This window comes from Gracilinanus agilis, chromosome 6 (assembly GCF_016433145.1).
Source record: "Gracilinanus agilis isolate LMUSP501 chromosome 6, AgileGrace, whole genome shotgun sequence".
Classification (NCBI taxonomy): Eukaryota; Metazoa; Chordata; class Mammalia; order Didelphimorphia; family Didelphidae; genus Gracilinanus; species Gracilinanus agilis.
In genome coordinates, this window is record NC_058135.1 from 20073170 (window position 1) to 20085716 (window position 12547).

General features: G+C 37.3%; 1 protein-coding gene across 1 annotated transcript in view; it reads left to right on the forward strand.

The window, feature by feature from the left end:
* Positions 1-6612, forward strand: part of CXCL9 (C-X-C motif chemokine ligand 9) — a 12815-nt gene extending 6203 nt beyond the window's left edge. Inside the window, exons 4-5 of the mRNA XM_044681505.1 lie at positions 2781-2913; positions 6372-6612. Coding sequence (XP_044537440.1) covers positions 2781-2885 — 105 coding nt within the window. The 3' untranslated portion in view covers positions 2886-2913; positions 6372-6612. The remainder of the gene's footprint in view (positions 1-2780; positions 2914-6371) is intronic.
* The last annotated feature ends 5935 nt before the right edge of the window (positions 6613-12547 follow it).

Sequence of the window (12547 nt, forward strand, 5' to 3'; positions counted from 1 at the left end):
CTCTCTCTCTCTCTCTCTCTCTCTCTCTCTCTCTCTCTCTCTCTCTTTCTCTCTCTCTCTCATATTTCCCTCTTTCACTTTTTCTATTTGTAAATAAACTATCATAAAAGCCATCCTGACTTGGGTCTTTAATTGGAATTGTTAAAATTGATTCCTGGCGACCAAAACTCTTAAATATCCAGTCTAAGCATAATTTTTACCTTTTACAGATATAGACCTAGTAGTGATATTCCTGAATCAAAAGGTATGCATAATTTTAAAACCCTTTGAGCATAGTTCCAAGTTGCTCTCTAGAACTGAATCAGTTCACAACTCCACCAATAGTCTATTAACGTCCCAGTTTTCCTATATTCCCTCCAACATTTATAATTTTCCTTTTCTGTCATATTAACCAATCTGATAGGTGTGAGTTGTTTTAATTTGCATTTCTCTAATCTAGAGCATTTTTTTCTGTGATAGCTTTGATTTCTTCACCTGAAAATGCCCTGTTTATATTCTTTGACCATATATCAACTGGGGAAGGATCAAATCTCCATTCTGATGCATGCTGTCCAGGGGACCTCCTACAAGTCATTTATCCCAGGCAATTCTTAATGATCAGCATTGATAGAAGGATTCACAGCACCGATGAAATTATAGCTTAGGATCTCATCTAATGATATCAGTGAAGCATCTCTGTGGGACAGCTTCCCATTGTATAGCTTCTTGCAGAGGGCACATGCCACCTACTTTTTCTTTGGACTGGCCCCCTCATCCAAACCTGACCTCACACTGGCAAGTCTGAATTCTCTGAGGAGGACTACCACCATTTGATTACAGGTCAAACTCTCTTAGGGTCCTGGGGATATCTTTGGGATAATCCTTTTGTTGGAGTAATATATTTTCCCCTACTTACTACTATAGCTCCTGAGTCCCATTTGTATGCCCCTGAGCCCTATAAAATCAGTCACAGTGTTGACCATTATCTCTTAAACACAGTTACTTAATAATAAGGTAAATTAATAATAATCAGTATATTTGTTTAATGTTTAATGTAAGGAGATGCAAAAATTATCAATTCATTATAGTTAATCCATAAGCCTGAATCATATACTCCCACCAATGATGTCCATGTTGTAAGTGAGCACATAATTATAGAAATCTAGCAGATGCAACTCACAACTCTGGACTCTAGGCCTTAATGTTTTTGATCCACTCAGAAACAATCTGTACCATATAAAATTGCTTCTTCACCAATTGTTCCCCCTTAGGGCTTTGTTGTTCTCCTGCTAGATGAATCTGTTCCTCTTCTACTCTTAAACTAATTAAGTAGAGAAAAGCTCTTTTAATTCATATTTGCCCTATAAAAAGAGTTCTGAGATAGTATTATGCAGATAAGAAGTTTCCTTAAGGCAGAGAGCTAAAAAGCTCCTCTGCTTGGCTATCTGGGTAATGCAAAAAAAAAAAAAAAACGCAGTCATTTCTTCACTCAGTGAGTTGCTGGTTTGTCCAACCAACCCTCAAGTCTCTTCTAACAGCAAAGCAGATGTACAACCTGTCTTTCCCCTTCTATTTCTCTTTATCCAATCAGAAATGACAATAGAGAGTAACCAGTACCTGTTGCACCTCTAATCAGTAATCAGTATGCAGCCCACTCTTCTGTTCCCCTTCCTAAATGTCTCCTACTTTCTTCAAATCAGCTCTTTCTAGCTGGACTTTCTACTCTTTTCCTGTTGGTTTTGTAAACATGCTTAGTGGTTCAAATGAGAGCCTTATGATTCTCAGTGATATGCCTTTCCCTCATAAGCTAAAACTCACAAAATTTACCTTTCAGTTAGCTATGAAACCTGGTGTTCTTCCTCAATCATTCCCTAGTCTCCAAATGGTTCTTTGACTAGCCACTTCGTGAATTTTAAGATCTTAAACTAAAAAAAAAAGTTTTTTAAAAAAGTAGAATGTTGAAGGACCACACTACTTTGAAGTTTTAGGTATTTCTCTGATCTCAAACAGGTCCTCTAAGATCTCTATTTGGTTCTCCTAGCCATCTGTCCTTTCATTTAAACAAACAAACAGTTTTCTTCACTCACAAATTTTTATTAGTTTTTCAAATTAAAAACATTAATTTTTCAAATTAAAAAATTACCTTTCAGTCTCCAACCTGTTCATATAGGAAAGGGGCAGTACTTTAAGCATATCGAAATTTGATTTGATTCCTTCTATTTTTTAAAAATCCTTACCTTCTGCCTTAGAATCAAATGGAGGTTAAATGACTTGCCCAGGGTCACACAGCTAGGAAGTGTCTGAAGACAGATTTGAACCTAGGACCTCCCATATCTAGGCCTGGCTCTCAATCCATTGAGCCCCAGCTGCCCAGATTCCTTTTATTTACACAATAATTTATTTTTAAGCTTTTACTTTTAGCAATCAAACTGCTCATAGATGAAAGAAAGTACATTCTTCAAAGGAATGAAATTCTCTGTCTCTACTCATCATATCTTGTTATTACTGTTCCTATTTTATAGACATTGAAAACAAAGTATAGAGAGGTAAAGAACTGATTCAAGTCGGTGTGGGAGCAAATTTACTACTCAGGTTGGGTTGCACAGTGATTGAGTTCAAAATGAAGTCTTTTTACTAGTACACATGAATGCTCACATTTCCACAAAATATAAGATAAGAATTATTGATGAATATCTTTAAAATATGAAGAGTCCAAATTCAGTACTGTATAGTTTAAAAAATATTTTTTAAAGGTTAAGAGAACAAGAACAAGAATTCACTTTTATTTTCTTTCCTTTCAGAAGAGTCACAAAAATAACAAACCAAAAAGAAATAAAATTCGAAAAATGAAGAATGCTTCAAAGAATAAAAAGTCTCAGCGTCCTCTCCCAAAGAAGACTGCATAAGAGGCCATTTCACCAAAAAGTCTTTCAGGTTTAAACATTTTTTAAAATCTTTTTTCTTAAACCCTTAACTTCTGTGTATTGGCTCCTAGCTGGAAGAGTGGTAAGGGTGAGCAATAGGGGTCAAGTGACTTGCCCAGGGTCACACAGCTGGGAAGTGTCTGAGGCTGGATTTGAACCTAGGACCTCCTGTCTCTAGGCCTGACTCTCAATCCACTGAGCTACCCAGCTGCCCCAGGCTTAAACATTTAAAAAAAAAAGTTAAAATTCTAAATATTAAAAATGTATCAGAAAATATCACTTTTATTTTGGATAGAAATTTCAAGCATGATGTGGACATATTAATTGATTCTGGGATGTTTTTAAAAACTCAATCACTTCTCAACTGAGAGCCTAGAATGTATAATAAGGAGAGAGACAGGAACCCTGTCTTGTGGAAAAATGAACTTTTTAAAATGAAGAAAGATGATAAAGAAGATAATCAAAACACATTACAGAGAGGAAACAAAATATCTGCATTTATGTGCACATACACGTACACATGTACCCTGACACCCACAAAGATTCTCAATGTACACGTGCCACATAGGAAGCGCTCCTACTTTGCTTGCCAATACATCCCACATTACAGATGGTCAAAGTGAAGTCCAATTTAGCTGACGAAATCCCCGGCTATCTCTTAGCTCCCTTCCCTAGACATTTTATTTCATGATTCAAGCTTTAAAACAGAAACGCTACACCTTAATTCAGGCCAATTTCTTTTCTTTCTTTTTTTTTTTTTCTTCCTAAGTTCTTGTGCCATGTGTTATTGAGTGACTTCAGCCTTTGGTGGACTTATTAAAACAATCTATATGTTTCACAAAACTTACAAGGGTTGTCTATAACCCTCCTTTTGGTACTACTGCCCACAGGGGCATTGACTTGGTAGTATTTAGGGACTCAGGAACCTGCCATGATGTTCACTTTGGTCCTGATCTTGAGGATGGAGGGACTTGTGGGAAAACAGAAGAAACCGCAGTAAACAGGAGGATCTGAGGAGACCAGAGTGCCACAAGAGATACCGTGCTGGCCTGAAGAATTTGACATTGGGGCAAAATGGATTTGCAAATTTTTTTGCTGAGAATGAAGATGATGTGGAGGACTTATGCAATATTGTCAGCTCGGAGGAAAAACGGTGAAACCCTCTAGCCTTCTCTCTCACTTCTTTTCCAGTCCAAGGAAAAGTGAATTCCCTGGTGCTAGGTGATCCCTTCACTTTCTTTACCTTACTTTTCCATTATAGCTGTTTGGAAAGGATTTCTGGGGATTTAAACATATAATTATTTTTCTCAATATTCATTCCCATTTCTAAACATTTAATATTGTGAGAAAATCTATTGGTCAATAAAGCTTTAAGCTATTCAAAAATTTTACTTATTGTGCATATAAATAGATAAGAAAGAAGAGTCCCTCCTTTTAGACTGTCATAAGTCTCATAGAAACACCATAGGGCCAAATATAGACAAGTATCCTTAGAGCTGTACTTGTGAAAGAAATCATCGGCTCAGAAGATTAATGGGCTGAGAGTGAATAGCTCCTTTTAGGCTGAAAGGCTTGGGCTGATTTTTATTTTCATAGCCTTCTCCCAGCATTTCGAAATCCAGTTTAATCCAATCAACATTTAAGTGCTGATTATGTACCAGGCACTGTGCTAAGCACTGGGGTTCATAATAATTCATAATAAAAAAAAGAAAGATCCCTAAAGAATCCTATAATCTAAAGAAACTCGTCTCTGAAAGGAGTAGTGGGGATGGTTAGAGTGGAGTGATGACATTGTACATAAATAGTAGATTATCTGAAAGGGGTTGACTGACTTTGTAGGCTGACAAAGCAATAATTATAGTCTACAACCCAGATCCATCACTTGGGCCTAAAACTTGTTCACAAGCTCCCCCAAGCGGTTAGATGAGCAAAGATTCCTCCAGGGTCACTGAGGAAATCGCTGCAAAACTTTCAGGTCTTATACAAATGAGAGTTAGTGGGACCACTAGAAACACACCAGACTCTGGCTTTACAGGTCATCTGTATGATGCTATCAGTCTAATCTCTTAAAATAATGTACTACTATTCTCCAGTAGTCTCCCTCTGGCTCAATTAATCTCTCTGTCTCCCAATCCATTTAGCCTCTTTCTAATAAACACACATTCTCCTCTCTGCCTGCTGCCTTGATTTCCTTTGTGCCTCCTATTCCTCAAAATGTCTCCCTCCCCTATATAATACCTATTCAATTTTCTGGATTTTAGTTCAAGTCTTACTTCCTGCAGGAAGGCTATTTATTCTGACTCCTCCCTTCTCTAAAACCTCATTTTGTTTAAAGTTAGTGGGTTCACGCACTCATTGTTTCATTCATCATTTTCCTCCTGAAATAGACTGTAAACTCCTCAAAGGAGAGAGAGAATAGCACAGCCTCACAGATTTAGAGGGGAAGCCAAATCGGATGTCACTGAGTCTAACCCCCTGGTTTTACCATTTTACAATTTTTACAATTTTTTTTTTACAATTTTACAGTTTTACAAATATGGAAACTGAAGTCTAGAGAGATACGGTGATTAGTCCAGTCTTACCAAATTAGTTAAGTGTCTGAGGCAGTATTTAACTTCAGATTCACCTGACTTCAAGACTCAGTCACGTATACTACACTGAATATGTCCTTCTAGGCTACACGGTATCTCTACAATGTTGGACACAAACCAGGTTTTCAACAGATATCTTATTGATTTATAGACTAATCTAGACTACGCCTCCTCTAAATTAGGGCTAATCATCAAAACTCAATGCTATTTGTAATAGTCATTAACCATACTGAACTGGACCATGTTAAAGCCACCTGTTCATGTCTCATTCAGATTAACCTGTCTCTTGCTATGTCTGAGAAATACTTAAGATAAAATAACTAACTTTGCAAAATTTTGCTCAAAAGGTGAGAAAATAAAGGTAGATTTTTATTTCATCTGATTTTTCCTGATTTTTATCCTGATCTTCTGAGCCAGGCCTCTGGGATTAAAGCTAATTTTTTTTAAAATTTTTTTTAAACCCCTGTACTTTGGTGTATTGTCTCATAGGTGGAAGATTGGTAAGGGTGGGCAATGGGGGTCAAGTGACCTGCCCAGGGTCACACAGCTGGGAAGTGGCTGAGGCCGGGTTTGAACCTAGGACCTCCTGTCTCTAGGCCTGACTCTCACTCCACTGAGCTACCCAGCTGCCCCGATTAAAGCTAATTTTGAGTGATTCACTGGCTTTGTCCAAACAGTATCCTTTTTTCCTTCTTAACTGGGTGACCACTCTAGAGAAAAAATGTCCCTCGACAATCTGGTTCTTTCTTCATTTGATTTTCCTTTACAAATTATTCTAATTATTCCAATGTTAATTTTTTAGATAAACAAAAATAGCTATGATCTTATATCATTGCAAAATACTTACATGGCTCTCTGAACTTCAATTTCCTTATAGGTAAAATGGTGTGGTAACAGCACAAGACTGTTGTGAGGAGCAAATGGGATAATCCAAGTGAAACAATATTATCAACTATTCTTATATAATATACATACAAATATATGCTATAGGCAAATAATTATTAAACAGAAAAATGTATACAGCCTTTTAGAATTTTTAGATGGAAAATGACCACTTATACCCTATATATTTAAATGCATTTCTTATATTGGGAAAATAAATAATCAATAAATCATTAGCAGAATCACAAGTTTCTTGACTTTGTAATGTATTCACTATATATGCCATCCTTCTATAAACCTTTTAAAGTATCAGGTATCCAGCTGCATTTAAAGCCTCTCTCCCTATAACACTTAAAAGTGTGCAAAGCACTTTATGTGTATTGTTATTTAGTCATTCAGTCATGCTTGACTCTTTGTGACCCCAAGGACCAAGGCACACCAGGTCCTTCTATCTTCTACTATTTCTTGAAGACTTTTTAAGTTCAATGACACAATCTATCCATCTCAACCTCTGTTTTCTACTTCTCTTTTTGCCTTCACTCTTTCCCAACATAAGGGTCTTTACGAATAAGTCCTGCCTTCTCATTATGTGACCAAAGTATTTAACTTTAATAGTTGATCTTCCAGGGAATAGTCTGAATTAATTTCTTTAAGTATTGATTGATTTGATCTTGTATAAATGGAGATTTTGAACCTTGGACTTCATCCCCCATAAGTCCCTTAGTTTTCCTAAAATTCCCTTTAATCTCTCCTGCGCCTCCACATTTGCGTGGTCACGTTATTGTTTTATATTTGGCTGTAACTCCTCCCTCTTCCTCTTTTGCTCAATACCTATGTCTCTTACTTTAGTTATTATTAATAAAACTTTATTAAATATAATATTTAGTGATTGGATATTAATTTTAAAATCCACAACCTCAACAACAAAATTTGAAAGCATCAGTAAGCTTTCCCTATAGTCCCACTCTGAGTCACACATTGGTACTGGAAAAACCGTAGCTTTATGTCTCTACTCTTTAGTATTCTGTTCAGGCTTGCCATGGCTTTCCTTCTAAGGAACAAGTGTCTTTTAGTTTTATGGTTGTAGTAGTGATCTTTGAGCCTACGAATATAAAATCAGACACTACTTTCCTTTCTTCTCTTTCAATTTGCCAGGAAGGATCTTAGTTGTTGTTTTTTTAAAGGTTAATTCAGGCCAGTTTTTACAGTCTCCGTTTTCACCTTCATCAAGAGGTTTGTTCATTCTTTTTAACTTTCTGCCATTAGAGTGGTATCATCTGCATAACTGAGATTGTTGATATTTCTTCCAGTGACCTTAATTTCAGTTTTTGATTCCTCTAGCCTGACATTTTGCATGATGTATTGTGCAAGTAAGTTAAATATACATTATCTTATAATAATCCTGTGAGGTACGTGCTAACAGCTTCAATTTACAGACGAGGGAACTGAGTCTGGGAGAGGTTAAGTGACTTACCTAGGGTCACAGACTAAGAAGCGCCTGAGGCAAGATTTGAACTCAGGTCTTCCTGATTCCAAGTCCAGTTTTCTAGTAAAACAGTTTTCAAACGGATTTGTGATCTCAAAGATCTGGATATTTCTTCCAATAATACAGGTCACAACTTATCCCTGCCCTTCCATTCTGTTTGGCTTCTGTCCATATTTACCCATAAGTTCTCTACCCAAGAGAGGAGACCTACCCAATATTTTGTTCCTCACTTTCTCTTGACATTATGAGGTTAAACTCTGGGTTGTATGAGAAAACAAAGACAAAAAACCCTCAAAAAAAAAAAAAAGGAAAAGGCATTCACTCCCTCCTCTCACCCATACTCTTGGAATGTGAACATTACCAACTGAGTCCAGACATTCACTCCTTGAAGTTCTGAACAGTTCCAATTCCTTAATCATCTCCCTCAACTTCAACCCTGCAGAGAGATTTCTCTGCACATGTGTCTCAGGAGATGGGAAAACAAAGAAACAAAAATAAAAATGACCCAATCTTCCAGCCATCTCCTAGACAGCAAAGGTAATTAACTGCTTTAGCTTAAAGACAGGGGTTAAAAAATTCAGAGCCAGCTTTGCCTACTTTGGGACTTTATAAAAGTTAACAAATCAAACTGAGATTTTTTTTTTCTCAGAGATCCTGGATCATAGAAAGGCTTTGCATTTTAAAGAGAGGGTTTTGCCCTCTGTCCCTCTCTACATACCAATACCAGTGACCATCTCTTATCAGCCTCTGATTTTGAAATAATGAAACATAGAAATGAAAAATTATAATTTTGTAAAAAGAGTAAGTCAGCTTTCAAGTAGCAAGTGAGCAATTTAAAGAAGAGGAAAAAAATAATTAATTAATTAAATTTAATTTAAAATTTTAATTAGAGATTTATCCTATCTAAAAGAAAGGGAAAGAAGAGACCACCATTTATATGAATTGTCACCACTGATTGGACTTGCCTCATTTCTGCTCTGTTTTAGGAGACAAAGATGTGAGCCCATATTGTGAAGCAGAGTCATGCTTGACACCAACAAAAACTGGTCACTCCTCTTCACTCCATCTCTCAGTGTCCATTTCCTTTGCTCCTTGCTTCCCAGGGGTTGCCACACAGAGTTCTTACCCCAACTCTTTGCCTCCTTCACACATCCACACATCCCTTAGTCTCCACCAAGATGGGAAGAAACAGTGCTTTCTTGAGATCATTTCCTAGAGACTCAGCTAGATTTTTAGACACCTCCTTTGACATTCTTCATTTGCCAACAAGATGTCCCTGACAACTTCCTTTACTCAGTTTCTTCCTTATTTGTCAAGTGTAGCAGATTCTTCCCTCTCCCTATTTTGCCTCTGTATTGATCTCTGAATAATTCACAATTGTAATTCTATGGATCCCAGAGTGTTCCATGACTAACAGCTATGTATCACAACACTACATGTAAAATATTGCCATTAAAATGTTGAATCTGTGTTTTTAAGAAAAGTGTGGGTTTATTAAAGGAACTCTAGTCATTCATAAGGATTATAAGGTCATAGATTTAGAGATGGAAGGGACCTTAAAAGCCATTGAGTCAAATCTCATTTTACAGATGAGGAAACTGATGTCTGAAGAAAGGGAAGGATTTGCCTAGCATTATAGTTAATATCTAAGGCAATATTCAAACTCAGTCTTTCTGAGCAGCTGGGTGGCCCAGTGGATTGAGAGCCAGGCCTAGAGACGGGAGGTCCTAGGTTCAAATTTGGCCTCAGACACTTCTCAGCTGTGTGACCCTGGGCAAGTCACTTGACCCCCATTGCCTACCCTTACTTCTGCCTTGCTACCAATATACAGTGTTGATTCTAAGGCAGAAGGTAAGGGTTTAAAACAAACAAACAAACTCAGTCTTTCTGACTCCAAATTTAGCATTCTAGACTATCCATGCTGCCTTTATTGTTGTAGTTACTGGTTTTTTTTAAATTACGTTGAATTATCTCCATCTGAGATTAACCAGGCATTTTTCTAGGACCACAGGGCATGACTGAGAAAGGAGCACCATCTGGTGGCATGTTTCCCCATCTGCTACAGACTTAGTTCTGAATTGAAACTGGCTCTGGGGAGCTGTGCTTGCCAAGAAATCTATAAAACAAAGAAAAATTATCACAAACATTTCTTATACTACTCATTTTGGCACACTCATACATAACCAAAACCCCAAAGTAAAACCAAAAATACACGGATGTGAAAGACGACTCCAACAATTCCTTCTCTGCAGGTGGATGGCCTTCCCGGTCATAATTATGTCTTTCAGGATTGTCCCAGATCACTGCACTGCTGAGAGTAGCCAGGTTTTCACAGATAAGCATCATCCTGTATTGCTGTTATTGTGTATAATGTTCTCCCAGTTCTGCTTATATCACTCTGCATCAGCTCCCGCAGATCTTTCCACCTTTTTCTGAAATCATCTTGCTTATCATTTTTTATAGCACGATAGTATTCCATTACCAACATGTACCACAATTTGTGCAGCCATTCCCCAATGGATGGACCATCCCCTCAGTTTCCAATTCTTTGCCATTACAAAGAGAGCAGCTATAAATATGTTTGTATAAGTAGGTCCTTTCCTTTTTTTAAATTTCTCTTTGTGTCCCTCATATTTTCTAAGCTGGTGCTAACAAATAGTAGGTTGTCAGCAGTCAATTCAATTCAATAAATGTTTACTAGTTGAGCTAGATCATAGAAAGAGATTGAAGCACAGAAAGAAGTATTTTTTTCTTCTCCCAAAGAAAAAGAAGGAAAATAGGGCAGCTAGGTACACAGTAGATCAAGAACCAGGCCTAGGGATGGGAGGACCTTGGTTCAAATCTGGCCTCAGCTGTGACCCTGGGAAAGATACTTAATCTTAATGGTCTAGCATTAGGTACTCGTCTTAGAATTGGTTCTAACAAAAGGTAAGGTTTTTTTTTCGTTTTTTTTTTAAAAGGGAAATATCCCATTTTGAAAAAAAAATGCAGAATTCTGTATATATTATATTAACTCTGCTCTTCCCCATCCTCCTGGTCATTGTTGTCCTGGAACAAAGCAACTTAAAGGATCATAGATTTAATTCTGGAAGTGACTTTAGAAACCATCTAGTCTACCCCCACCATTTATAAATGAAGAAAACAAAGGCCCAGAGAAGTTAAATAATTTGCTCCAAATAACACAAGTGGCACAGGTAGGGTTTGAAACTAGATTCTCCTCAGTTTGAATCCAAATCGCACCTTTAAGTCCAACCTAACTTGGAGAGTTAAGAGTTTGAGAGAGAAGACCATTTCACAAACTGTATTGGTATTTCTACATTCTTTTCTCTACCATTGATCCACCTGAGGAAACACAAGTCTGCATATAGCCTTTCCCTCTTTCCAGGCAAAGTTAAATATTAGTATATTCACCTCTCTTAGAAATCCTTCCTTTTGGTAGATCCTAGAATTCCTTTCCTTCCCCTCACTACTTCTTTCCTGCCTATCCCTGATGTTCTAATTAGTATCTATCTGGACGCTGGTAGTTTCTTTTAGGATCCAACTCTTAGCGAGAGTGGAATTTCTTCTATTTTATAGATTTGGAAACTGAGGCCAGAGAGGTCCTCTGACTTGAAATCCAGCATGCTTCACATCATGTAGAATGTTGGATATTTAGCTAGAATTACATTTAATTTCTTTTTTTCCATTCTCTGAATTCATCTCCTCCCAAAATTAATTTAGAATCAAATAGGATTGTTCTTATAATGATAAAGAAAGCCAGGAAAATGCTTTTACATCCCTCTCTGATTTCACTGTCCTAATTTTTTCCCATCATTTTATTCATTCAATCAATATTTACTTTAAATATCAAATTAGAGATCACCTTTTACCAAAAAAAAATCCCAGAAGACTCCCCATATAAAACTGAACACAAAATAATAGATTTAAAGCTACAAGTCACCTTAGAGATCATCTAGGTGCCTTATCATCCCTTCTTCTCTACACCTTCACTACAGTCTCTGATGAAGAAATGAAGTGGCTTTTTTTGATAATGTACCCTACATTATTACAATTCTACATGTACCCCAGAACTCATTCCCTCTAGCCTCCTCCAGCATATTGCCCTAGTGAACACCCTTTCTTTAATATTCGATCTCTCCCAGTCTTCCTTACTGCCCACAAACACTTCTTGGTCTCCCCTGCGTTAACCTCCACCCCATTAGGTCCTAGTGTCCCCTTAAAATCATCCTGAATTTTTTTGCATATTTGCCTCAGACCCTTAGCAAGGATTGGCCTTGACCTCCAGGTCTAACAAATCATGTCTTTGTTAATTGACTCGAACATCCTGACTAGTTATCACAGACCTTGAGCTATATCCCGGGATGAGACAGCCTTCTATTATCTTCTATGTCCTGGTACCATTTGCAGACCAAAGAGGACTTTGAAGATGACTATGGATGAATTGTAGCAGTTATGTACTCTTAATTGGCACGAAAGAATGTATGCTTCTGACATGTTACCTTCTCCTTGGTTTATTAATCCTTTGATCATATTGTGTGGAAACCGGATAAATACTGCACTTATATTCTCAATAAATTGGACTCTGTGATTGCACTTCATGAATTTCCCCCAGGTCCCATTACCTTCTCTCTCTCTCTCTCTCTCTCTCTCTCTCTCTCTCTCTCTCTCTCTCTCTGTCTCTGAAT